The sequence below is a fragment of the Sesamum indicum genome, linkage group LG15, assembly GCF_000512975.1.
Source record: "Sesamum indicum cultivar Zhongzhi No. 13 linkage group LG15, S_indicum_v1.0, whole genome shotgun sequence".
NCBI lineage: Eukaryota > Viridiplantae > Streptophyta > Magnoliopsida > Lamiales > Pedaliaceae > Sesamum > Sesamum indicum.
The window spans coordinates 503,826-530,526 of record NC_026159.1 but is presented as its reverse complement, the minus strand read 5'-3'; the positions used below and the strand labels follow the sequence as shown (position 1 = coordinate 530,526).

The 26,701-nt window shown below is 36.8% G+C and overlaps 5 protein-coding genes across 8 annotated transcripts; all 5 read right to left on the bottom strand.

Moving 5' to 3' along the window:
• On the bottom strand, window positions 684–7,743 carry LOC105177168 (GPI ethanolamine phosphate transferase 1). 2 transcript variants are annotated; one of them, XM_011100219.2, is made up of 18 exons: window positions 7,170–7,743; window positions 6,883–7,074; window positions 6,394–6,549; window positions 6,022–6,315; window positions 5,691–5,908; window positions 5,520–5,594; window positions 5,330–5,396; window positions 4,548–4,873; window positions 4,241–4,474; window positions 3,960–4,147; window positions 3,467–3,605; window positions 3,272–3,380; window positions 2,809–2,911; window positions 2,509–2,698; window positions 2,104–2,202; window positions 1,962–2,020; window positions 1,442–1,547; window positions 684–1,256 (listed from the first exon to the last, which is right to left on the bottom strand). In XM_011100219.2, exons 1-18 carry the CDS (start codon window positions 7,414–7,416, stop codon window positions 1,092–1,094), a joined length of 2,967 nt encoding a protein of 988 aa, XP_011098521.1. In that variant the 5' UTR covers window positions 7,417–7,743; the 3' UTR covers window positions 684–1,091. The 2 variants fall into 2 exon arrangements, with proteins under 2 accessions (XP_011098521.1, XP_020554914.1); XM_020699255.1 differs by lacking the exon at window positions 7,170–7,743 and having other exon boundaries at window positions 6,394–6,508; window positions 6,883–6,966.
• LOC105177167 lies at window positions 8,624–10,827 on the bottom strand. The gene is made up of 4 exons (XM_011100217.2): window positions 10,408–10,827; window positions 10,266–10,319; window positions 9,441–9,500; window positions 8,624–9,002 (listed from the first exon to the last, which is right to left on the bottom strand). The coding sequence occupies exons 1-4, from the start codon at window positions 10,708–10,710 to the stop codon at window positions 8,877–8,879; spliced, it is 543 nt and encodes a 180-aa protein (XP_011098519.1). The 5' UTR covers window positions 10,711–10,827; the 3' UTR covers window positions 8,624–8,876.
• LOC105177166 lies at window positions 11,140–15,166 on the bottom strand. Of its 3 annotated transcripts, none has more exons than XM_020699207.1 (10): window positions 15,067–15,166; window positions 14,672–14,777; window positions 14,091–14,249; window positions 13,854–13,913; window positions 13,576–13,671; window positions 13,016–13,132; window positions 12,582–12,725; window positions 12,177–12,284; window positions 11,542–11,593; window positions 11,140–11,462 (listed from the first exon to the last, which is right to left on the bottom strand). In XM_020699207.1, the coding sequence occupies exons 2-10, from the start codon at window positions 14,768–14,770 to the stop codon at window positions 11,428–11,430; spliced, it is 870 nt and encodes a 289-aa protein (XP_020554866.1). In that variant the 5' UTR covers window positions 14,771–14,777; window positions 15,067–15,166; the 3' UTR covers window positions 11,140–11,427. The 3 variants fall into 3 exon arrangements, with proteins under 3 accessions (XP_020554866.1, XP_011098518.1, XP_020554867.1); XM_011100216.2 differs by having other exon boundaries at window positions 13,016–13,108; XM_020699208.1 differs by lacking the exon at window positions 11,542–11,593 and having other exon boundaries at window positions 11,140–11,473.
• On the bottom strand, window positions 16,078–19,346 carry LOC105177165 (xyloglucan glycosyltransferase 4). Its single transcript, XM_011100215.2, has 4 exons — window positions 18,166–19,346; window positions 17,598–17,906; window positions 17,102–17,506; window positions 16,078–17,003 (listed from the first exon to the last, which is right to left on the bottom strand). The coding sequence occupies exons 1-4, from the start codon at window positions 18,805–18,807 to the stop codon at window positions 16,359–16,361; spliced, it is 2,001 nt and encodes a 666-aa protein (XP_011098517.1). The 5' UTR covers window positions 18,808–19,346; the 3' UTR covers window positions 16,078–16,358.
• Window positions 24,103–24,806, bottom strand: LOC105177163 (oral cancer-overexpressed protein 1 homolog). Its single transcript, XM_011100214.2, has one exon. The coding sequence runs from the start codon at window positions 24,710–24,712 to the stop codon at window positions 24,290–24,292; it is 423 nt and encodes a 140-aa protein (XP_011098516.1). The 5' UTR covers window positions 24,713–24,806; the 3' UTR covers window positions 24,103–24,289.

Below are 26,701 nucleotides of genomic sequence, written 5' to 3'. Positions count from 1 at the left end.
ATTGTGACATAAGAAGTAAAGATAGAAGATATATGGGATGATATTTGGAAAATGATAGGAGAGAGTAAATTGTTTATGACTTGACACACCACTTGTTTGTAGATGTATTAGATAATGAAATTAGAGTGAAGGGAAGGGAACTGAATGAGGATGTAAGAAGAAGAAGGGTGAGAGAAGTGTTAAGTGAGTGGAGTGGGGATAAGTGAAGATTTGAGTAAATTAAGGTGATGATGCATAGTAGGGGCGAACGTCGTCTCCGCCGCATCTTCTGTCATAATCACATGCATACCTTCACTACTTTCTATACCATTCTTTTCTTATTAATTAAATCAAAACAAACTCATATCTCTGTTCTTGACGCGCTGCACTTCCATATTTCTCTCATCAACCAAACCTTTTCATTTCCTCCTCTTTTGTGTATAAATGAATCATATTGTGGAACTGAGAACACCACCTCTGCATTTCTTAGCAAGCAGACACACACACACAGATGTCGGTGAGAAAAATACAATAATAATGGAGTTATATAATAAAAATGTGGAAAAAAGAGCTGTTAATGGATGTTAGTATTTGGCTGTGTGTGTACAGCTCAGGCATGTGCAAGTGGTGGATCCCAGTTTTTTTTTTTCTTACTTTGATAAATATGTCTCTTTCTTTACTTAACAGCTCTTACACAGTCTGGAGAAAGACAATCCCGGAATTCTTTTGTAGCTAGGGGCATATTTCACCGTATCTACTGTCAACACAAAACGTTGGACATGTACACTAACATAAGGCCCATTGTTGAAGAGGAAAGCTGGTTTGGGCTTTTTGGGCACAAGGGTAGTTGGTGGCTGTATCTTTCAGACAGGGACAGCCCAAATAAAGATCCACACCCCACACCGACATAACTGACATAAGATTCTGATTCTCACTCACAGTTAATAGCATAATTGGTAAATAAGACCCCTGAATTAACCTACAAGTACAACCACCCTGCCACAAAAATGTACTAACTCCTTACCAAAAATTGCCCACAGTGTGGTGCGGGCCACCCCCTAACTAAAACAATGGGGGACAATGTCAGAAACAAATACTGTGAATGAATAAAATCACATCTGTTTGGAAGAAAGCAGCTTAGAGGACCTAGTTTGTATGTCTTTGGTGTATATACTTGTAAGAGCAAAAAGCAAGAGAACAAACACAACTTGCGCGCTCATGATTCCAAAATGGCTAATGCTGTTCCCAATTTCCATCCAGCTTCCTGTATTTTGGACCTGAGACACATAACCCCCACATCATCATATGTTAGCCAACCTTTTCATCTTCCCTCGAAGTATCAAACCACCCAACAAAGAAAATTGCCCTGGTGAACCTCTGTGTGTGTGTGTGTGTGTGTTTCTGTAGGTGATGATAGTTGGTCAGAATAAAAATAATCAATCAAGAAAATGAAAGACGATACCAGGAAGAAGAAGTGAATTGTCATGACGTCTGAACAAATTATGACGAGAAAATAGCATCCCAACAGTGGAACTCTGATCAATCTGGTAATAGCAGTAAACGTGCAGCTGCATTTGATTTTGAAATACAAGGGATTTAATTCAGGCCAAAACTGAAAGCAACTAAATTATCAGTCATCTTTAGAATAGAGGCAAGTATTATTCAAAAGCTGTTGATTATTGAGTTTCTACCGAGTGAACTGATAAAAAGACAGATTCTTCTTCCCCGGCTTTCCCTTATTGACATTTATGATATTTTACTGTCTCTCATGTTCTGACACATAGTATGGTCCTTTCTAAAGATATATGACACTGATGAAAAGCCACAAAAGTTCACAGGATAAAGTATTTTAGAAGTTAGAAGTGTGACCCCCACCCCAGAGGTAGTAAGTAGCACAAATTAATATCATAACTCACGGATTACAGAGGAAAAGGCTCGGTCAAGTTTTCAAGCAAAGCAATAACTGAAATGAACATACTTACATGACAAGCACAAATGGTATCAATAATTTGAAAATGAGAAGGGCTGCCATCAGAAATGGCTGCAACCAGTAGCAAATCATTTAAGTCAGTACAAAAGACAAAAGTTACAAAGAATTATGAATTTTTTTTAGTTTATACTCACACTGAAGATTGTGATGAATCGATAAACGGAAGATATCTCAAAACTCGCAATACTTGCGAAGTTACCAGTTCCAAAGAAAGCAATGTTAAAGAAGACCATCTGCAAACAGAACAATATTTGAAGCACATAAACACAAGTTTCTGAACTATGACAAATAAGTTTAGAGTGGGGAAAAGATCTCATGAGTTATAACTAATCTACTCTTTTTGATATTCATGAGCAATCAATTAAAAAGCATTGAAAGAAGTTAAAGAGATATGTTGTTGCATGTACAGCCAGCAATTGTCCTGTATCCCTCTGTTTCAATGCAAGCAAATACACATGCAGACAAGAACAACTGGGTGTGTCAGGCTAGTGAATTCAATTCAACTAAAGGTATATTAATTGGTCATGGTTATTACTCACAAATGCTAATGGAATACGCATATCAGATAACTGCAAGAATCTATCCTCAGATGCCGAAACAAGGTTATCCTCCATAGCCTCAATGGAACTTGAAGAGTCTCGCATCCTACTTATATGGAGATAAGCATTTTCAAAAAGTATCCATGCCATAAGTGCAAGAGCAAGAGCTCCATAGAATACAGCTTCATATCTGCACAGGTAGCAAAGGAAAGTAAGATCACATGAACACCAATGCAAGTCTTCTTTTGTCCATATAAATCTCCATTCTATCCCAACTTATCATTTAGGTATGAGAATTACCCTATCGAGAGCAGGAGGAATGCAGGTGCAAAACCAAGAAATATGGAAGTAAGCCTAGATAAGATACCAGTTGCTGAAAAAAGTGGAAGAACCATTGATAGACCTACAGAAGAAATAGTAAAATTAGATTCTATGAATGCAGATTGAAGCCCTAGGTTATACCCATGAATGCGAATTTACTTCTTTTAAGATGCAACTCATAACATACATACAACTTCCATTTGAACTTCTCCAATACTTTAAATTACAGGGAAATTTATATGATTCGAGTTCCTTTTGCACACCCTTGACTTCTTTTAAGAATGGAACAGCGGCATTCTATGTAATGCCAAAGCAAATCCTAGTAAATGTTAAAGTTTATATTACCAACAGCAAATGGAGATAAAGATATCTAAGTAGAAGCAGAAAGAGCACAAGAGGCAACTAAGCAGATTCAGTGACAGCAGAAAGAGCCAAAAGATACCAGCAATAGACCAATTTATCACTTGGTGTAGTACAGGCAATTCTTGCTTTTCTGTCCTACGAGCTGTTGACAAAGACACCATAACTGATGAGGAAAGAACCAGTAGGACCTATAAATTGCAGCAACACTTTCAAATTAGATATTCAGTAGCTACAGTTACTGAAGTTAAATTGAATAAATGTATCATGGAAATACCTGAAAGAGGAAAAGGATATTAAATTTGGGTTTCCTAAGTTCATGAGTTAGACTAAACCAATATTTGCTCTCTCCGGCATGCATATCCAGATATCTTGCTGCGGCTCCAATTACTACAATCATAAATCCACTAGAAATTCTACAAAAGTAAATATAGCATTTAGTAAGAGAAACTGTTTTATTCATAATTTATCCGGAGGCACTACACTACAAGATATATATAGGGCAAGATTCCCTAAAGGGTAACCATGATAAGCACACAATTGAGTATGGATTTGCATTTGCTCAGAGGCTCTTGATTATAATTTAACCAGCTTGCTGAGACAGTTAAAACTAGAAAAGATGCTATCTCCCATTAAGACCATAAATTCCTATGACATCATGACGAATATTTGGATGCATGTCAGAAGATTCATCAGTCTTTTCAGATATTTATACATCAGTAAGAACAAGGGATGAATTTTATGGGAAACAAAAATAAACCAAAGCTTACACTAGTTTAGTATTATCTGGAATTTGAGCAGGCATCAAGGTAAAGATTGACAAAAACCAACATGCTAGCCATACAAAAAATGGTATTCCCGAGTCCCATGGTATTGAGTAAAGAAGATAAATAGTAGCAAGAACCCCAACAAGCAAGAAAATCCAAGTATAGATCGTCCGCTTCATGAAACTTTTCACCTGCACAGAGTAGAATAGGATGAAGTATCTCACAATGAGACTCAGAGTATCCTCGATGCTTAAACGATTAATATCCAAACAAATGCCACGTACCAGGATTTCAAGGATAAATACCGATATAATAAAGCTGGCCAAAAATCTAGCAAAATAACTAATTTCTTTCTCAAGCATGTTTCTCCATAGTGCTTTTAAAAACTGATATTCACAGCAGATTTGGACCCAAAGAAATATTGTCATGGCAAAATACGCGTGATAGAGTGGAGGAGAATGTTCCACAAGCAATATAATTGACATTGATCCCATCAGGAGAAATCCAGAGAAGTATACCTGTCAAGGATTAATAAAGTAACTTATTGTACAGAAGCAGAAGAAAATTTGACACTAGCAGTTTGCTTTCTACCTTCCAGGAGTTCGTCCTCAGGTAAACTGATCGGTCCTTGCGGAAAAATTTTCCTGGTAATGCAGTGTAAGATTGCAACACGTGGACTAACAGATAGATCATCCATCCAAGATAGCCAAGAGAAATCACTGTCATGAGCATAAACCAATCATAAGTTTGAAAATAATGAAGCCCTTCCAGTGCCAAGCATCGAAGATTTTCAGATAGCTTCTTTGCAGCCTCATAATCCTTAATAGATAGTAGATGCTCAATTTGATCCAAGACCAAAGTATAATCGGCCAAGGGTTTGAAAGGCTTGAAATGCAATGAGCTCGACTGCTTTAATTCTTATCAAATTGTCAAGGAAACTGTTGCCAGAATAACTTTCTTCGCCGATGCATCCTCTATAGCTTTATATGAAAAGCAACAATAATGTAATTAAACAATTACACGAAGATTTTAAATAGGACTTAGTCAGCACTGCAGTCCATCGCCTTCCCCCAGTTGGCACCCTCTCCCACCCTGCAGGTGGGAGGGACAGAATGGGGTGGCAGATTTATTCATATACTGCAGCATACCAAAATGAACTAGTTAGCATGATGCTCCACACGTGCTAAGCAGATGGACACTTTGTCAGGAATAATCATGAGATTTAAACAGCCAATGAAAATTCATGACAGATGCAGGGGATAAACAGCTTCTGGGAGACATGATTTGTTAAACACAAACACAAACGTTGAAATAAGAAGTCCAAAGCAAAGTTACGAAAAGGCCACATTCCAAACCAAATGGCATAAGGATACGTGACTTCCGAAGGAATTGGTTGAGAATTTGCTTTGAGTTGGCCAGCACAGCCTCAACTTCTTCCACCTGGTAGACACATTATTTCACATCTTCACTCCATCCAGAAATCCCAAATGAAATAGAAAAAATTACAAAATGAAGATTTCTTGAAAAAGAGAAATTAACAAATCTGTTTCATTTCCAGCTCACCTCACCAAGATTAACATATCCAAGTGGCAAATTTCCAACAGAGTTAACAGGGCATGGCAAACCAAGAAGAGTTGACTGTCAAAAGTTTCAGGGAAAATTGTTAAGAATATAGATGAAGGTATTTCAAATGAGTCAAGCAAAAACTAAAATTCCAGTAGTTAATAGATTGACCATCAGAGGTGCAATATCAGCTTGATTCACATCCTGTCTCTCTAAGCCATCAAGACCCCATTCGGATGGGGTAGGCATGTCATGCACATGATCATCAATAAACCGAAGTGTATCATCATGGTGATGGTTTTCAGAAACTGGCACAGGTTGTCGAACACCTGCCCCCCAAGCAACAAGGGGAGTATCAGTGTTTGAGGGATGTCCATCCCCATGGCTTCCTATCAAGAAATGGAACCTATCAGGATGTTAACACCAAATACATAGCCATAAAGTAGCCAGTATGCAGACAGCTAGTAAGTTAACAATATGATTGAATACAGGCATGCTCAACCTTTGTCACTCATCCCATGATCGGCTGTAAAAACGTATGCTGTCAAATTGTCCTTGAAATAATTCTGAACAAGATTATAAACTCTTTCAGCAATATTGTCAACAACCTTAACGTTATTGAGATAGACGGGTGAATAGGGCCGATGAGCATGACCATTAGAATCACAACCAAGCAGGTGCAGAAATACAACAACATTTTCTTGTTGAAGAAGCTGCTTCAATTTGGCATCTTCATTGGACCTGTTCAAGAGGCTCGCAAACTGATCTAGTGACCATTCATCCAGAAATGAGGCATCTGCATGAAAGAGATACCAAATCTAAGGAATCATCTTTAACTGGCAGATAAACTTAGCTAAGAGAAAAAGTTACAAACCAGTTGCAAAATCTTCATATTCATGTGGATAAGAGTTCCATGTGCTATGCTTCATTTCACCACAGAATATAGGAATAATATCTGGGCTGCCAAATGCAAATGTATGCTGACTCCTCTTAAAAACCGAATCAAACTCAACTGGATTTGCTTTCCATCCTAAATGAAACAGTATGCAGTAACTAAATTAGCAAATAAACAAGTAATATCTACATAAAGAAAAGATAATGACGATGTACAACAAAAGAAATCGTAGTTGAGTAGACCAACTGATCCTGTCTGTGTCTATTTTAGATCTCAGTAGAGGTTTCTTCTATTTTTATGAGGATCCTTTTGCGATATTGTTCTTTACCAAGTTTGTGGCAGGTTCTTGTGCATCTTGATGTTCTTTATTTACTCTAGTGTTGATATTGATTTACTGTACCAAGAACAAATTTGACAAACGAAATTTAACCTAAGAAGCCAGCATAACTTAAATGCTTGCCAACGTACCTTTAGTAACAGCACTAGGATCTTCATAAAAGCCAGCAATAATAGCAACATGTCCCGGCCTAGACTCTGTCGGAGGGCGCGCATGCGACACTCCCCAACGACCACGTTCTTTAATCACACTCCTTAAAAACGGCGCCCTGTAATTCCCGTCTGAGTCGGGCTCAAAAAACTTGTCTGCCCTCAAACCATCCGCTGGAATCAGGACATCATATAGTTTTCGGAGTCAATTAATCAAACATGTTGCGTGGAATGCAAAATTTTAAAGGGCAACAAACCAAGCGGTTTACCAACAAGGAGCACAAGGCGTTTAGCTGGGGCGGAAAAGCGTGGGTTGACGGGCTCCATGCCGTGGACTATTGGAGTCTTGAAGTAAATATCGAAAATGCTGAGCATGTAAACTGCGTGGAGTATTATTCCGAGAACGACCAGCCATCTTTCTCGTCTTCTGAGAAACTGAGTTCGGATTCTAAGAATGGTCGCCTCAGTTGATCTGATGCTGTTCCTAGCGCCTAAGATACCGTCGCCTCCCCTCATTCTTGTTCAAGATTGGATTTTTAGGTGAAGCAAAGCTGAAATGGCTTCTGGATCTTGGTCATCAATTTTTCTTCATCATCTTGATGCTTAAACATGGGCGAATCCTCCCTCACTTTACACAAAATAAAATAAAATAAAAATAAAAGAGGGGAATTTTCTTTCGGCTGTCGGGTCGGGTCACTGGAACCGGGTTCTGTTCAAAAGTCGGAAAACCTGTTGAGCTGCCGCTGCGATGCAAACGTAGGTACAACTCCCGCAGCGTAGTTTTCAATGGGTTTTAGCAGTTTCCTCTTCCCTTTTTGGATTAAATATCCTTAGACCACATCTCCAAACAAATCATTCTCTTCAATTAAGCTCAATCTATTTCGATCCAATTATTAATTTTGATAACGCATAAAAATAAATTATTATAAGTTTGAATTCATAATTTCGTAATTAATTTTATCATGCAAAATTTTAAAATTAAAGACATTCTTAAGATTAAAGAAATTATCATACATAATAGGTAATTAGAATAAAAATAATAATTACGATGGATTAAAAATTAAAAATTTTAACTTTTATTGAAATGTGATTTTAGTGGAATTAATCCTAATAGACAATATAAGAATTTTAATTTTAACTTTTATTGAAATGTGATTTTAGTGGAATTAATCCTAATAGACAATATAAGAAATGGCATACTCGAAGCCTGTCCTGATGGAACCTTCAAAGGCAGGCATCATATATGAACATACCGGCGATCATCAGAAAAGAATGATATAATGAGCAAATACTAGTTCTCAACAGTGTGATGAAATACGAAAATCAGAGAGCCATAGAAACACAGCTTTTTAAACCATTTCTGTGTAACAATTGAAGCCAAGAACGGCAAATAGCAACTTAGGGCTTGTGGGATGTTGAACTTCAGCAACGGTGAGACATAACATATGAGACGTTGCGTTGCTGAATCCGGTTAACTGTACATCCCGCATGCAACAAGCCTTGGGTCACTTAAACTTTAAATTCATACTCATTAAAGAGAATGTGAATAGTCTATAAAGCAGTACTTGAGGCTTGTCTTTGTGGGTAAAGCACATCATTATGACTGGGATAAGGTATTAAGAATGATGCTTACTGTTTGCTAGATGTATTTCCTGGTTACACTCCTCCATATGTGTTTACAAATGTGCTTCATCATTAGATCTGAGGCGAGTAAACTAGCAAGTGGGATTAACAGATGTGCTACTTGCAATCTTCCAGAGAATTTGCTGGACTTGAAATTATGATTTATGCTTGTACAGTTACGATACTCTACGAGGTTCCATGAAAATACAACACTTTTACAAATAATCAACAGTGAAGTACCTAAAAAACTACAAGTGATGGGTAAGACCATAAGATACATCCTGCCATGTCATAGATTCTCAAAAATTGGATAAGAAAAATGCACCAACTCTCCACAATCCCTGAAGAGTAGTCTAGCTGAAATCTTCTTCATCCTGGAAGCTCAAATTCAAAGTTTGCAGCTTGAAACCAGACCCTTGTATTATCTCAACCAAATTTGACGCCACCCCTGTAGCTTGCACAGTTGTTTGCTTTGTTAACTACAAAAAAGAAGAAAGATGCCAATTCACTTTGTTTACACTAACTGTGAATCAGTAGGAAAAGTGTAGATCTACTACTAAAACTAGATTATATCCAGAACTAAGTTCACATGTTTAGCTGGCAGTGTTACATTCTACAGGCTAGAAGATCCCCAAAACTGAAAAGAATAAACTATATGAATCAATTGTATGTTTTCAGCATCTCATTTCTCCCACAAGTATGTTTCCACCATGAAATTCATGTTGAAAGGGCAACCGAAACATATTAGTAAAGGGATCCAGAAAAATTTGTAGGTTCCCCCTTGACTGCCATTAAATTAATATCCATTTGAAGAAGAAACAAAGAGCAGGTTCTTTCCACTTCATTTCCACATAAAGTTTGCTTCTTGATGAGAATTTATAAATATGATGTATGAAGCAAGAAGGAACTAAGATCACCTCCACGCTTGCTATACCCTCAAGTACTTGTACTTTGAGATCTGTGATGCCTTCAATTTCCTACAAGCATATTAATTGGTGTCAACATAGACAAAATTATTTATCCAATTTGGAACAAATATAAATTTAAAAATTTTGCACTTGATTACTAACAGATCCGCCAAGTAGACAAGTTTAGCAGCTACAGGAATATGCAGACAGAGTACATTGCCCAGATAAAACTACTTTATTGTTACTTTGAGATGGAAAGTTCGTGTGACGTGTTGCACTTCCGTGCATTTCAAGGGGAATCAAGAAACATGGGAAGAAGAAAGAAAGCAAAAGAACATTTTATTGTAGGATAATGTGTGAGGAATCTTTGTAAAATCAAGGGCATTCTTTTCAATACCGTACTGACAAATGCAGAATTGTTGTTTGATAAAACTAAACCAAAACCAAAATGAAACTATATGGAATGGTTTACAGAACAGAAAGAATCCTCAAGTTAATCTGCATCCTCACGAAATCATTTGCTATTCTCAAACAGACAGAACGAAATCAATATGTTCAAACCAACTGAAAGGAGACCTCAAGATATCGTACTTTGAGATGGGTAATGCCTTCCATTCCCTGCAAACATATGAATTGAGACATGAACAAGGATCCGAATGCATGGACCAAAGATTTATCTACAGTTCCATCCAATTATAAGATAAACATATTTTTGCAATACTTTGCTTGAAGATAGTCAAGTATCTGTGGAATAACAGTTAACATGCAACAGGGTGAAGAGGCAGGTAAGATTTTCAGTCACGTGAATTTGAGAAGGGCGAGAGAGGAGAATACCTCCAAAGCCTTGGTAACAGCCGGAAGAGCTGAGTCGGCCATTGTCCCTTCTGCCTACACATTTCAAGCGGACACTGATATAGACAATTGACCAAACAGTTGGGTGATAATACCAACGAAACAACAGTACACAAACAACCACCTGAAAAAACATGGTAAGAACATCAGACGGCGAGACCGCAACAGAAACAGGTTGATCGGGGACGGCGGAGGCTGGTGGAGACGCTGTTTCTTCTTCCTCCGCAACTGCCCTTACTTTTGTGGGCCTTAAGAAACTATGCTTATTGGATGAAATGCAAGAAATGGCGGAACTCTTGAAAAATGGGCTCTGAAATTTAATGCAAGGGAATTGGGAGTGAAGCAGGGAAAAAGCAGATGACGGATAAGAAAAGGAACGAACAGGAGAAGTGGGTCTGGATAGTGAGAATGCGGAGACGGAAGCCATTGTTGTCAGTTTTTTTTGGAGCAGCGCTCTCTCTATTCTATCCACAATGGCAAGGAGAGGAGATACCTTTTGAAGAAGGATTTTCTACGCTACGATAAATAAAATAAAATTTAGTTGGCTATACCTTTTACTTTCTTTTTTGACCTTTTATTATTATTATTATTATTTTTATCTCGAGTGAAGAAAAGGGCAAAATGAAAGAAAGAAGTCGATAAATAATTATAATTGTTAATTAAGAAAACAAATGCGATAAAATCAGAAGAAAAATTACATTATTGATTATCCTCTTGGATCAGTACATTTTGTATTTAACTTTTATTGTTTGATTATGCTGTCTCTTGTAAGAGTTGGTTATTTCAAATTAGAAAATAATTGATAGATTGTGAAACCATAGGCATTTCTGATTCCAACTCTCACCCTTTGGAAGACTTAGAAAAATAGCAGGACCCCGTGATTTAGAAAATCTTTAAACCATACATACATAAGAGGATTCAGCTCTTCCGTGAGAAGCACCTAGATTAGAAATATCAGCTGACTGATAACTTCTAAATCCAATTTCTCAGGGTAGTTCTGCTACAAACCATATTCCTGGTAATTTATCTACAATTTAGAATCTGTTTGCACCAGACCGACAGAAAGCAGAACCAGATGAATCTGCTAGCATTATGCTTTCAGGAATCGGTAAGTAGCCGTCCATTCCTTAGAGCATTTAGGTCATTATTTCATGTCACATTCCACTTGAATTTCACCGGCTGCACAACCACTGCATTATGTTAGAAAAGCAAATATAAGAGGAAGAATATCATCACTGAAAAGAAAGACTGGGATTACTTTTTAGATGTATTCCTAAGTTTGCTTGGGCATCAGCTTCAGTGTTGTAATCCTGACAACAGTTGAAGAAAGGAAAGAAACCTTTGTGGATGAGATAGTACAAGAAATGAGAAGAGAAACATCCATATACAGAAAACTCCGCAACAAAAGTCATCATCTTCATATCAACAGCTTACATACATACGATTCTTACTGCCCATTAGGGCAAACCTATACCTGAAAAAGGTTTGACCTGCTTTGTAATCCGGAGACACATTGCTATGACTTTTGCCTAATAACGACTCAACTAGTCCAGAAAAGGAAATATTTGCATCGGCTGCATTTATTTTAAGGGGAGCAAATCTGGAAGATTGTCAATCATGTAGCCTTATCAAGAAGCTTTGAAGTGTAAGACCACATACTTAAAGGAAATAACATGACAACAGAATGGAGCACTGCAATAAAATAGCAGCTAAAATATGCTTGCACGCATGATGAGTGCAGATACGAACTTGGACTTTTATACACGAATCCAAAATTTATACAATAGCGTAAAGTATGCCGTATCTTGTAAACTAAATATAGCATAGGAAAAATAGAAAATTTCTTCAATTAATAATGCATACTTTATTAAGCAATTTCACATTTCAACTTACTCTTTCAACATGGCATATCTGGAAAGACATAAACTGATCCTTGAGCTCTTTAGCCACCTTACATAATTCAGTCATGTTCTGTGTTTTGGTTCTCCATAGACCCTGAACCTGTCAGTGGGATACAGTAATTAATAAACAAAGAGATCATGCAGAGACTAGTATAGCAATCACAAAAACCACCACATTTCACCACTTCAGGACGGAAGAGCTGCTTTGAAGGGATTACCCCTGCGTGATGGGCAGACATATCCCAAACTGTTAAGAGTGTACAGTTCCTACTAGCTCCTCCAAGTTAATATACTAAGTCCTTTTTCTGTTCAGTTTCATCCACTCATTTTTTTCAGAATAAATAAAGGAGACACGGAAACAAATGAGCCAAGATGAATTGAAAGTAGACGCTAATACCTGCATGCAAACAAGTTTAGAGTCTCCTTGAACGCGTATATGTTTGAACCCTTTCTGAAGAGCATATTTTAATCCCAAAATGGCACCTCGGTATTCAGCAACATTATTGGTTGCAATACCAACACCTTCACGCAATCGAAACACCTAGCAGAATTTAATGTGGAAATAAAAATGTTAGGTGGTATCTTAAATTGAGTGCACCACTGAGAACATCTGATACAAATATTAAAGGATCCATTCCCAGAGACATTCAGCAGAGAGATTAGTTGAGTCATAGTGCAAGTTATCTCAGCTTCAACCTCGACAGTGACAATTGCAGCAAATAGCAAAAGATATCTTGAGATGAGGTGTCATTGTGTATATGCAAGTTAAGGAAAGCAGAGAATCAAAGAGATGCATCACAAATATAGCATTGACAAGCAAGAGTGGAGTACCATGCTTCCATCTGCTGCCCGCAGCACAGCCCCTGCACCAGCTTGTCCAGGATTGCCCTTTGAAGCACCATCAAACTCGAGAATACACGAACACTGTACATGAAATGGGAAGTCAAGCTGTGAAATATGCATAGAACCACCTGGCATTAGATATCAAGAAATATAAAAACAGATATATGTAAGAAGGATTACAGAACATGCATGAACTTATGCCTCATGTAGACGAAATCCACAAAATTGACAGCACATTCAAAGCAAGTAAAGGGTATTAAGAAAAAGATATCACCAAGCACTTCAACAAGGAACACCCAAAAACTATGTAGCTTTATTAGCCTGTCAAAGAATTATGACTTTAAGACATGGAAGCACATATTTCAACTGATGCAAGAAATATTAGCGCACATATTCTGCAATGCATTTCAAATTAGAACTCAAACACTCCATTAACTTACAAATCAGTACATTCAGGCCTTAAAGGAACGATAAAAAAAATGTACATGGACATGAGATATTTAAATGACACTATAAAAAAAAAAACTTAACAAATGGTAGCAACTTACACAATAAGAAGAAATTGGAGGAACTTGGAGGAAATTATCTAATTTGGCATGCTTTAGCTGAGAATTGGCTGGAAATGAAGCTGATCCAATAACATCCTGCGGAGAAAGAGAAAGACAATGGAAATTAAAAAGTAGAAATTTTCGTGTGAATCACCAATGAAGAAAATATTAGTAGAGTGAAGGAAGGCAAAGGCATCTTCAGTGTCCAGACAGACTCATGAGTGCATAATTACTTCAATGTCACAAAAGCCAACTAAGAGTAGATATACAGAAATCACCTGTGGCCTTTTGTCCGAATGGTTCTTGCTAGCTGATTTCTCTTTAGAAGAATTAGGTTCCTGCATAAAACAATTTATCAATCGCAAAAATATTATGTACAAATCTTTTCCTGTACAATTTCATTATTATGCTTGGAAGCCCCCAAGGTTTTGAACACGTACTGCATACTGCTAAATAAAATGAATAGACTTGAACATTTGAAACCATTCAATTCTTTACAAGGTCCAGAATCTAACCCGAAAGGGGCAAGTGATAAGTTGGCCAAAAAGATCATCTTGCACATCGCTGGCATCAATAGAATAAATAGCGTTCTTAAGTCCATGAGACGAGAGATATTCCTCAGCTTCTCTAGACAAACCATACCCTTTAAACACACTTACAGAAGGATCATTTACCTACAAGAGAATTTAAATATATAAAATTCAAACAATGACATCAGTGGACATAAAAGAGTAACAATGTCCATGATAGATGTCATAAGACTTTTTGAATGAATCTTCCATGTCCTAAAAACGAAACTTTCTGCATGTTCACAATTTAGCACAGCAGTGAGTAAAACCAATTCGTGAGTACTAAAACTCCTGTCTTCATACATGAAAAGTCTTCTTCTAACCAGTTAGACATCCTCTTAAAGCCAAATTTGCGAAACTGTGAAGAAAGTAGATGCATTACCGGATGCAGGAGAAATTAAAACAGAAAATATAAAAAGACACATGCCACAAAAACTTGAAATGCCTGTATTGGTATAGTTCCACTGAATATAAAATGCCGACAGCATTCAAAGTGAAAACAGACTGTCAATTGAAGAGAAAATTACAGAAGATCGAAGAACAGATTGAAGATCACTTATGCTTTTATACACTCCAACTGCATCCCCCTTCCGCACAACATAAAAAGCATCCTTTTCATCCCCCATCTTTCCGCTGCCAAAAAATTAATAGTAAATGAAATAAAATGAGTAACTGAAAGCCAGCGCCAGGAATCATAGTACAATGATTCCCATAACATGCATGAGAAGTAATTGCAAAACCCTAACTAGCATCAACAAAAGGAAAAAAAAAAAGGGATTTAAATGTAGGAAAATTAACAGGCCAAATTTCCTTTCTTAGTCAAAACATTGAACAGACAACAATTGTCATTAAAAAACAAATAAAGCTAACAAATGAAAAGAAAGACAAAGACAGAAAAGAGACGAAAAGTAGGAATTTTTACCTTAGATACTCACAGAGATTCAGCGCAACGTCAAGAGTGAAGTGATCTGTATCTGTTAAAAGAGAACTGGTAGCAGCAATTGGCACGCTGTTGGTAGTATGTGTGGGCCTATTGGCGGGAAACTAGAAACAGAAACATGGGCTACACGAGAAGCCCAAAAATGCAATCAGCCCAGCCCAAAATGATTCGGGTCCCGATCCGGCCCCGTTTTGCAAATTCAAACTCATTCCTTGTTAGCTCTTTTATCTCTTTTTCAATAATTTGGGGTGTTTAGTAAGATAATCAATTCAAGTATCATTAACAAGTTCCAATATTTATATCATTTTGAACGAATTTATTGTATTTCATTTAATTTATCCTTATTATATTAATATATAATTGAACTTATATATTAAATTATTAATATATTGATCCAATCATATAATTATTATCTTTTTTTTAAAAGAAAAAAATAATAATCAATTTACCTATGATTTGAAATTTTGATTTTATTGATCAACAAAATCTATAAATTGGTAATCAAGGACGAAATTATTGATGGGGCCAAAAACCAATCCATCAATCAATCAGTGATTATGTCTCATACCTTAATTTTATTTTATTGAATTTTTAAATGAAGATAAGGGAGATACTTTTTTCTATCTTAGCAAAAGTATTAACTTATTTTAGATATTTTGTATCTTGAATTTTTAAAGGAATATATGGAAGATGTCTATATACAGATGAATTTATAAATTATTTAAAATTTCTTATAAGATGTTTAAAACTTTATAAAGACATTAAGAAGTATGTGATAAAATTTCAACGAACGAATTTATAAATTGAATTATAAAATTAAAGAACTTTCAACGTATTTTTAAAACTTTAATAAAATAATTATTTTATAAAATTATAATTTTATTTTATTCGAACACTTTAAAATACGTTTAGCAAAATAGTGTGATTATATAGTGAGATGAGCTTTTCCCATTTATGACTTGATACAAAGTGAAGAGTGAAAATGGAAAAGGGTTTGAGGAAAGGGTGATTTATATCCAGTAGTATACAAATAGAAACACTGGTAGTCTTGTAATTATACAATTAAAGAATGAAATCTAACTCTTTGCTATCCCACAACTCTCATGTCTTTCCCGGTGACCAAATCCAGTTCATAAGAGAAGCCTCTCTCTCTCTCTCTCTCTCTCTCTCTCTCTCTATAGCTATAGAACTGGACAACAGCTCTTTAACTATATATTTAGTACATGATCATGTTGAGAACACATACAAGTTGAACAAAAACATCCATTCTCAGCTCAGTTCACCTGCTCCCCAATTAAATCTAACCCCATTACTAAGAAGGACAGCCCCTGAAACAGCAAGTAATAGAAATGAATCCCTTGTGCTGATAGCAGGCTTCTTGCAGCAGCAGTGAGCAGAAGAAACGCGAGTGCCAGTTCCTTCCTGTAAATTCTGTTTCTCTTCTTTACGACAGGCGCCCTTTGCTCCTTCTGCTCGTTTAGTTTGCCTAGCATTTCTAGACCGGATTCAGAAAGCCTTCTCTGAATCTTCTCTTCGTTCAGTGTTTTCGTTTCCCTCTCTGCAAGGCTTAGCAGGTCCGATTCTGACGCCCTGCCGGTTTTCTTGGTTACGACCCATTCGTAGGCGCTTCCCAGTTGAAATAGCCCTGAGATCATTGCGTTGAACTTTGTTACAGACATGGTGTTTTCAAAGAGTAGGTATGGCATGAGGAATGGGAAGGATTTTGGTGCTGGTAGGATGTTTAGAATCGACATCACAATCGGCACGTGACAGATCACCCATGATGGAAGTTCAGCTTCTGGAATGAACATAGTCAATGGGAGAATGATGCAGAATAGTGTGAATGAGTAAAAGGGAAGTATGAGTTTCCTTAGGAGAAAGAATAGGAATATCAAATTTGCCTTCTTCCAGGCTGATATCTGCACAAATAATAACATGGAAGCACCCGGTGAAATACTGAAATACTACAGTTCAGATGAAATGAGTACAAATGAAATGAATGGTACATGTAACATACCTTGGATGTTAAGATAGCAGGGAGGCACAACCTGAATAGCTGCATCGGGCCCGAATGCCAACGATGTTGCTGCTTCTTGTATGCTTCATATGATTCTGGTAACTCACAAAGAACCTTAACATCATTGAGGAAAACAAATTTCCAGCCATTTAAGTGGGCACGAACGGCTATGTCCATATCCTCTACTGTTGTCCTTTCGAGCCAGCCGCCAGAATCCTCTAAGGCCTTGATCCTCCAGACACCAGCAGTCCCATTGAACCCGAAGAAATTGAGGAAAAGACCATTTACTTGCTGTTCTACCTCAAAATGGAAGCATAAATTAATGTTCTGGAGTCGGGTAAGTAAATTTTCATCCTTGTTCACGAATGACCAGCGTGCCTGCACGAGTCCTACATCGGGTTTTCCCTGGAATAAGGTAACAAGAATATTAAGAAACAAAATGATGATGAGATACTAAGAGGAACATTCTTTTAGTAGTAGGTTTGTGGATTATTACCTTGAAATGAGGTATTGTCAACTTAAGGAAATCAGGATTGGGTTGGAAGTCTGCATCAAATATCGCAACAAATTCGTAGTCCTTGACATAGTCACAAGCCATGGCTGATTTAAGGTTGCCAGCTTTGTAACCAGTTCGGATAAAGCGATGCCTATAGACTATGTTGGCCCCTTTCTCTTTCCAGGACATGACTTCATCCCTTATCAAATGCTGTAAAAGTTCGTCACTCGAATCATCCAAGATTTGAACTAGAAACCTGTCCTTGGGCCAATCTAGCTGGCAAGCAGCAGCAATTGATTGCTCGTATACCTTCAATGTCATAAAACGCAAAACCAAATCAGGACACATGATTGTGGTGAAAGTGAAAAGGAGGTAATCATGAAACACAAGTTGGAATCCCCTAATTAAAAACTTTACAAGTACAGGCAATTTATCAGAAAAAATATCACTTAATTTTGACAGATCTTTCGATCTAATCAACAGCAAAAAATTTCAGATGCAACAAGATAACAAGAAACAATGAAGACAAAAAGGACTAATGAGCTCTGTTTTAGCTTTCTGCCATTACCTCTTTCTCATTGCACATTGGAATCTGAACAAGAACCATGGGGAAACTTGATCCATCCTCAATGTCGTAGGGCTCCCCCTCGACGACAGGCTTCAACTTCTTGCACTTAATCCAGAAACACCCGAGACACTGAACGAGCCGATCCAGCGACTGAATCATGAAAAGCACAATACAGAACCTGGAAAGTGTGACAATGACCGGGGCAACATAGTCCGCCCTGAAATTCAGCCAAGCCATATAGGACCACTGCACCAGATTCTGGACCTCCCATGGATTCACCATGCTCAAATCCCATTTATTAAAATAAGCAAAGATTTCTATCACCAGGGCCATCACCGAAACAGCAAGAAATGCTTTTATAAACCTGTACAATCTCCCCCTGTATCTGGGGTCCTCCTCGTTTGGATCCGACGAAGCAATGCGTTTCCTGATGGACCCGAAAACCGTCCACAAACTCACTGCCAGCCATGGAATGCAGGCTAAAACTCTGTGCGCTTTCAGGAGAAGAACCCAAGTGAACTGCTTGGGGCTTGCAGCCTTTTGCTTCTCCTGGAATATGGATCCAGCAGTTGGATCATTCAGCTCTATCAGAGAGATGTTCTCAGCCTTCTCAAGTGTGACCACCACAGTGTTGGGCGCCATTGATAAACCGGAGAATTCCAAACCAAGAACACGATCAAAGAATGGTAAAAGAAACAAGGGGTTGACCTCAGAAATTCCACTTTCTGGTAGGAGAAAATTATATAAACTGTCAGGCCATCATTTTCTTGGTGTAGAAACAGAAAAAGACAGTAGTGTTCTGTGACACAACAGTCACATAAGTATATATATATCCAGTTCCACGAAAATCTGGATCTCAGACAGAAAAAGAATGGCACAGACTTCAGAAATTCAGTTGGAACTCAGTTATAAACTCCAAGTCAAACAAAAGAGAGAGAGAGAGACAGAAAGAGATGGAGATGGGAATATGCTTGTTTGTGCTTGTAATAAAGAAGCTGGAAGAATACAAATTGTTACAGGTTCCAGTGTCAGTGGTGAGGCAGATGGAAAGTTCAGGGCTTCAATTTAAAAATGAATTGGCAAGGAAGAATCGTGTATAAATAATACAAACCCATCATCATGTTTAATCAATCAATCTTTAATGTGCAGTCAAAGTGAAAAAAGCGTGTGTTTTTGTTACTTCCTTTCCCACTCCTTTTAGTTTTACCAACCATATATACATATGGGATACTTGGCTGCTGGGTGGCTGGCTGCCTCGCTGGTATTAGAAAAAGGTCACAGGATTCACCACTGAAGAGTGTCGGTGAGGATTAACAGGCAGTTAATCACAACTATTTACACCCAAATCCGATATACGATTCCCCCTACGGACAACCTTCATGTCTTGTCTGCTGACCTGTTCCCTACTCCCTGTAATATTACTACCTTTTTTCTTTTTTTTTTCCTTCACTGGGGAAAGAGACATTTTTGTATTTGCTTTCCCAATCATAAACCAATTGAGTTCTTTTTAATTGCTAATGTATTCAATATTACAGTTAAAAAGCGTTGGAATTGGAATAAAATTTAACAATTTTGATCGAAAATACATAAATTTCTCTAAAATAATTTTTTTTATTGATTTTGATGTTGCATGCGGCTAGTTTTAAAAAAAAAATAATAATTTAATTGATAAGCAGTGACTCTAAATACACATGGGATCTTAGATTTGAATCTTAATCAAAGTTATACGAAATATTAAGCTAATTTAAAATATTAATATTAATTGCTTAACATTAGATTATAGTATTAGTGTCATTAATGAGGTTTAATATGAGGGAATCCCATGTTTAAAAGTCATAATCGTTAATAATCAAGGATGTCATAATGCTGTAATAATGTGTAAAACACCTATCATAATTACATTAAAGGAAAACTTGCAATTTGATTTTTATGAGTCAACACAAAACCAATTTGGGGCATATGTTAAAATCTTCAACTGCAAGCTTGAATCCATACATCATCTGACCTGCAATCACGTCATTGATTAATATCCAACCAATCATGACTTCAAATCAAAGCATTTAAAGTGTGAGTTTCCTCAGAGTTGAAATAAGGGAAAACTGAAGTGAATACTGATGATATCCTCCTGCACCAGGATGTCCTAGGTAATAAAAGGGAGACATCCTGTTTCGTCCCATCAATACTTCTCATGGTCCCTTTTGCTGTTGGACAGTGAAAATATTCTGTAAATGTACATGGATGAATTAAAATGTATATAACCATTTATATTAGACAAAGAATAATGACAAAATCTCATCGGCTTTGCCATTTATGTATATAACCAGCAAGATGAATTGTAATTTTCAGGAAATTAATTTGGAGGCCCAATATTGCTGAAAATCTATATATTATATGTTTTTGTAATAGTTTGCAGGTGGGGTGGGGGTAAGTCCCCACTCTTCAGATAAGTCCATACATAAGGAGGACATGCAAGGATGTAATTTCATGAAAATTGAGATTTGACCACCTTAATTTTTGCACCCTTCACGCCCATGATTGAGTAGTAGTCCACATACATGGTACGTACACGTGGTGCAAATTTCAGATTTCGATCTACTACTGCTAATCACCAAACACACTCAACTCATTCCCAAATTTAATTATAAACAAATAGTTAAGGGAAAATAATAAGCCGGCCAGATTTGTCAAAAGTTGACCCTCAGAAAAAACAAGTAATACCTTAAGAAGTCAACAAAATCAGTTTTCTGCCCTGTAATATAAACGCAATTAATTAAGGTTTCTTTTCAAATACTTAACTTTAAGACAAGGTGTGTTGGATGATTCGGTATATACATATATAGTATACTATCTTCATTTTTCAAGCTGTATTGGAATAAATAATGTGTATATTAGTAATGACTTGACTATGTATCACCTTCCCCTACTTGATTATACATCAACTCCTTCCACTTCCATGTATGTACAAACTTCACTGCATTGTATTGCATCACCCAACCCTATAATTATACCATACTTTTTTCTCCATTTTTACACCAGACAAACTTGTCATTATCACTACCTATACAATTAATATTCACTGTCAATGATGCTCCAACCAACTTTTATTACCACTATTTTTCTTAAAATACATGTACTTTTTTTAGCACAAAAAACATAAATGGGCTATTTTAGTTATAGAGTTCAAGATTGGACACAAACACCTATTGAAAAATATTCCACTGACGCCGTTTCCTGTAATTTTTCAAAAAAGATAGAGGGTATTTGTATAATTTTACCTTCAAGAGTTGTTAGATTAATTTAGCCTATTATTTATTACACGATTGATTTAATTGGGTGAAATTTAGTTTGAATAAAATCTTGGGATGTATGAGGGAGATGGTGATGTACCCCATCCACCAAACAACGCACCACAGGAACAAGGAGCCTCGCCCACCAGCTTACCTATTATTCCTTTCACAACAGAAGATGGGGTCGGAGAGACGGCCACATGTGATCTCAAAACACCATGTGATGAGCTACCCTGTTATTGGTTGTACCAATTAATTTATATCAAAAATTTAATATAATCTAATAACAATTAATACGAGCTTATTTCTGGTGTGTGTGGGCATATAAACACATGAACAATTAATAATAATTATATGGTGCAGTGAGACAGACACAGGCACAGAGTGCATTAATAGCCACGTTGCTCGGTTGATTAGTGGGACTGCGGGCAGCGCCTCATAACAACACCATATGCTCCACATGCCCCCACTTTTTTATTTTTTCTTTATTTTCATAATTAATAGAGTATATCTATACCAATAAAAAGAATATCTTCTTTTTACTCACAAAGAACCGTTATTTACATCGCAACATCAGTTTCGTAAATTACGAAAAATATTCCTTATGTATTTTTTAACCACCCAACTCAAATTTTTACTCTCCTTTATATATTTATACTATCTAACTATACTAATATAAAAAAGCAAGAATCTCCACAATCACAAATGATGATTAATGATATCATCGCACCGATTTTTTGTGAATCCAAAATTATTTTTCAATAAGATGCCCATAAAAACGATACAATACAACAACTAATATATATATATAGAGAGAGAGAGAGAAAGTAACTGAAATCGTAAGGCGCACACTAAAACGATCACAGTGCGACAGTGACTGAGAGCGTACCTGCGGTTTGGCACGAAGGCCGGCACATAATAGGGACAGACATGGGGGGCACCGCATTTTTAACCATACAGTGTTATCACATAACTCTACCTAAGAAATCAACTCGGACAAAACACCAATTTTCACATAATTCCCCATCGCTTGTTGGCTATGTTGCTAAGAACAAATCGCTTTTAGTTAGATAGTTGTGAGTGACTTGTGAATTCAAATTTTCTATTGATGTGATGGCTGTATTAGCAGGTGATTTGTAAACACTCTTATAAAAAGCTTGTGATCCGCTAGTGATAACAAGTTGGACGACGAAATCCTTGTGCGTATGACACTGGTTTAATTTCCAAGTGCTGACTGCCGACTAATGAACATGTAAGTTGCTTAAACCGTAATTAAGTATCTTTTGATGAGTCCCGGAAGCAGCGCAAACCGGCAGGCGACAGCAGCTAACTTCAAAGGAACATTTCAGCACTCCTCAACTCTCCTTTTGTTACATTTATCATTCATCTCATTGTTTAGTCTCGACCCATAGCGGTGATCCCACACTTGAACAAGATTCCCATTACCAAACTCAAAATGAATGCTCAAATTGCTACTCAAGATTTTCATTGCCATTTACTGCTAATTACACATTAGATGGACAAATCTTATATTCATTTTTGTTCACATATTCGGACAAGAGATAAGCAATAACAGAACAGCTCTGGCGTTTTCTTAGGCAGAAATGATGAAAATAAATGGTACGGCACAAAAATAAATGTTGAATAACTTTGTTTGAAGCCTTGGACAGCAAACCATATGGATAAGAAGGCCTTGTCATTTCATCTCACCATAACAAATACTACCAAAGTTATTACATACATGTCTCTTCAGCATGCAGTAAATCAAGGCCATACATAACAACACCATAAACAAATGTGGATAAACAATCATAAGTACAATCAACTTCTGGGGTACACACAAAACGATCAAAGGCTTAAACTTCGACATCAAAGAGCTTATCCAATCCAAAGTCAATAAACAGGAGAAAGAAAAATCTAATCCTGGTATTTTAGACTCCTAAATTATTTTTGTTAGAAAAGCAAGAAAAATTCTGGACATAGAATGCATATTCATGATGTTTACGACTTGTATTAGTCGCAACCATCGTCTTGTGCTTCAGGTGATTACTGTATTCTTTCGCGGGAACTCCTGCCGCAACAGTTCTCATTGCCAAATACTTAATATATCTTGGTTATGTCGCAACTAGAAGCTAAACACATTATTCCCACATCATGAGGAAAAAGGCATCGTATTTTGTACAGTTGTACTATGTATAACTTGGACTGTGAGACTGTAATACAATTCTGAAGTAGATACAAAACTAGCTATCATTTTGGATGATATAACGGCAGATGTCGGTTGCGGATATTTAAAATGAGGATGATTATGGAGTGAAAGTAGTTCTCTAAGGCTGCTTCCTATCTATGTAAATATGCTGTGTATAAATTTTGAGTTGAAATTTGCAAGAAAGCAAACAGCAAAGGCAGGGTACGAGAGAATGCAGGATGGTTTTAGCATGAAATCTACACAAAGGCACTTCTCATCAAACTACTCTGGAGTTCCAAAATCAATAAGATAAAATTAGTTCAATAATAGATCAAAACTGGCCTTCAGAAGCATATTAATGGCTTAGAATTGATCACATTGCAGCTGAGTTAAAAATCCAACAACTCAATTTTAACAATCCAAAAGTATGGTGATCAACAAAAAAGGAACAGGTAGGCTGAATATTTTTTCTTAATCGGTGAGCAAAAAAGTTGAGTCAGGCACCAGCCCGAAAAATAAACTACCATATAATAACACATAACATTCTCTCTTAGAACAATAATCAAACAGTTTACACCCAAGAACAATCCCAACCAGTCAGACTCATACCAGACGCCACCCTTGTGCCCGGACTCGCCAATTAAACATATCAAAATTCGATCTTTCCACCATCAGATGCCCTTGGGTAGCCACTATACTCCAATTTGACATTCAAACTAGCACAAATAGCCCTAAACTTAAGCCTCAATGAATCCATTATATCGGAAACAGACTCGTTCTCCGGCTCAGACATCGGGTACTTCTGAAGCATGTCATCCATCTGCTTGATTGATTTCTGGATTCTGGCGGAGACAAAATTCGGGTCGACCCGAATTGCGGAGTTCCAAACATCGACGCAGCCCCTGTAGAAGCCCAATTCCTCGCCCACTTCGAACCCGGTTTTCAGGCCCACTTGTTCGCCCTCCTGTTTTCCTGAGATCAGCCCGTCTCCATAGCCCTCATCAAACCCTTCTTTGAAGTGGGTTTCTTCCAAATTTAAAGAGGATTCGAAGATGTCTACAGTGGAGTCCATGCAAAAAAATGTTGGAGTTATTCTTTTTTTGATCAGAAAGGATGTTGAAGGTTTTGCGGCCAGTTCTTTCAAATCCTCTTTAGCATCCAGTTTCCATTAAAAGCGCTTTTCCGTGTACCGCGCCTTTCGAAAGACTGTATGGGGACAACAATAACGATTTTTGTTTTCGCCCAATATTAGATACATCTTTGGCCCATAATCTCTTGATATTACTTTTTCATAAAAGATAGTATTATAAACTTTTTAATGCTTATTTGTTTAAGTAAATATTGGATTTTTGTGATGAACGAAAGAATTAAAAAGCATTTTCTTCACATAATCTTAGAAAAATATTTTAACTATTCTGAGTAAGTGGGGATCTTAAATTCTTAATTACTTATGTATTTATTTTATTAGCTTACATGTTGAATTGGTCAAGACCCACAAAATGTAAATACAAGAAAGTAAATACATATTTTTCAAGAAAACCATCAATCATCTTGATGAGGGGCAGGAAAAGACTGATATACCCTTCGAACGAGGGACAGAAGTAATATGAGGCATAGAAAAGGGTTTGACCTAGTATTAATATTGTTGAGCTTAATAGACAGTTAAGGGCAGTATTAATACCGTAAAGAGCGGGCCACGATGGCAGAACGAGTAGTCATGGGAGCAGGCATAAAGATCGTGCAGAAGACACGTCAGCGTAGGGAGATAACCAGTATAAAGAGAAGAGGAAAGAGAGGTAAAGAGGTTAGTCTTTTGGGGGAATTACTTCATAAGATTGAGGAGAAAATATTTTTTAAGGATAATTCTTAACACTGACTTGAGCGTTGGAGCATCTGCGCCGAGACCCTCCCCAGCTAGGTGACGTTTGTTTCCGTTGTCAGGTTATTAAGGATCAGGAGCTGGGGGTGAAAGACGACCTAAGGTGCGACCCGCGATCTCAGCCTGATCACATCTAAAACCCCTTCTCCCTAATAATTGTGTTAGTGACATCTAAGTATGAGTTTTGGAACAATAGTGTTAGCAAGTAAGGGGTATTGTCTTAGTTAAGGAGACAAGGAGTGTTATATGAATAATTTACATGCTCATAATTTTACACATGTTCGTCACGTCATAAATTTAATCAAATTTAGAGAAAAATGAAAAAAATAATTAAAAAGATATTTTTTTTATTAATTTCAAAATAAGTCCGTTTGGAATCTTCATCACTAACTCAACTAATAACGAGATCCATGTAGATCAATATGAACAGAAATAAAATATATAAGCACAAAAATGTGATACAATTATAACCCGTGAGCGAAAGCTCTTTCACCCTAAACCTTTAACATTTGTTGAATTCATAGGCCACCAATTGTGACATCATGCTACACTTGAATGAAAGTTGAGGTCAACGGATATGGATTAATTTAGCATAATAGCAGTTAATACACTTGAGATTGAGTAGATATTTTTGTTTTGGAGAAGCCATGAAAGGAGAGCGTAGGATCCAAGTTAGGGGGTGGTGGCCTCAACCCCATCATCATTCTTGAACCTTCTTTCAATGTGGGTGCACATGCACATAATCAGAAACATTGATTTTGTACAAACAACATTATTTTACACAAGTAAACATGTTAGATTACCTAATCCATGAACTGGCATCAGCCCATTAAATTTCACCTTGTTTTTTGCTCCTCACAAGCACGGAGAGACAGAGAGAGAGAGAGAGTAAAATTAATGACAAATCAGGTTTTTAAAATTTTATTCATGGAAATATTTTTAATCAATCAATCACAAATTAGGTGTGATGTACTTGTTAATTGATTATTTTTTATGAATTATAAATTAATTATATAACAAGTATAATACACTTACAAGATCTCAGTTTTTAATATTCATAAACCAATGAAATACTTCCACATGGCTTCTTCTACTTATGCCCTCAAGACATGCTGAGCACTTGACTTCTCTATATCAATGGTATAACAACATGCTGCTCTTTACTTAAACTCTCTCTCAAAA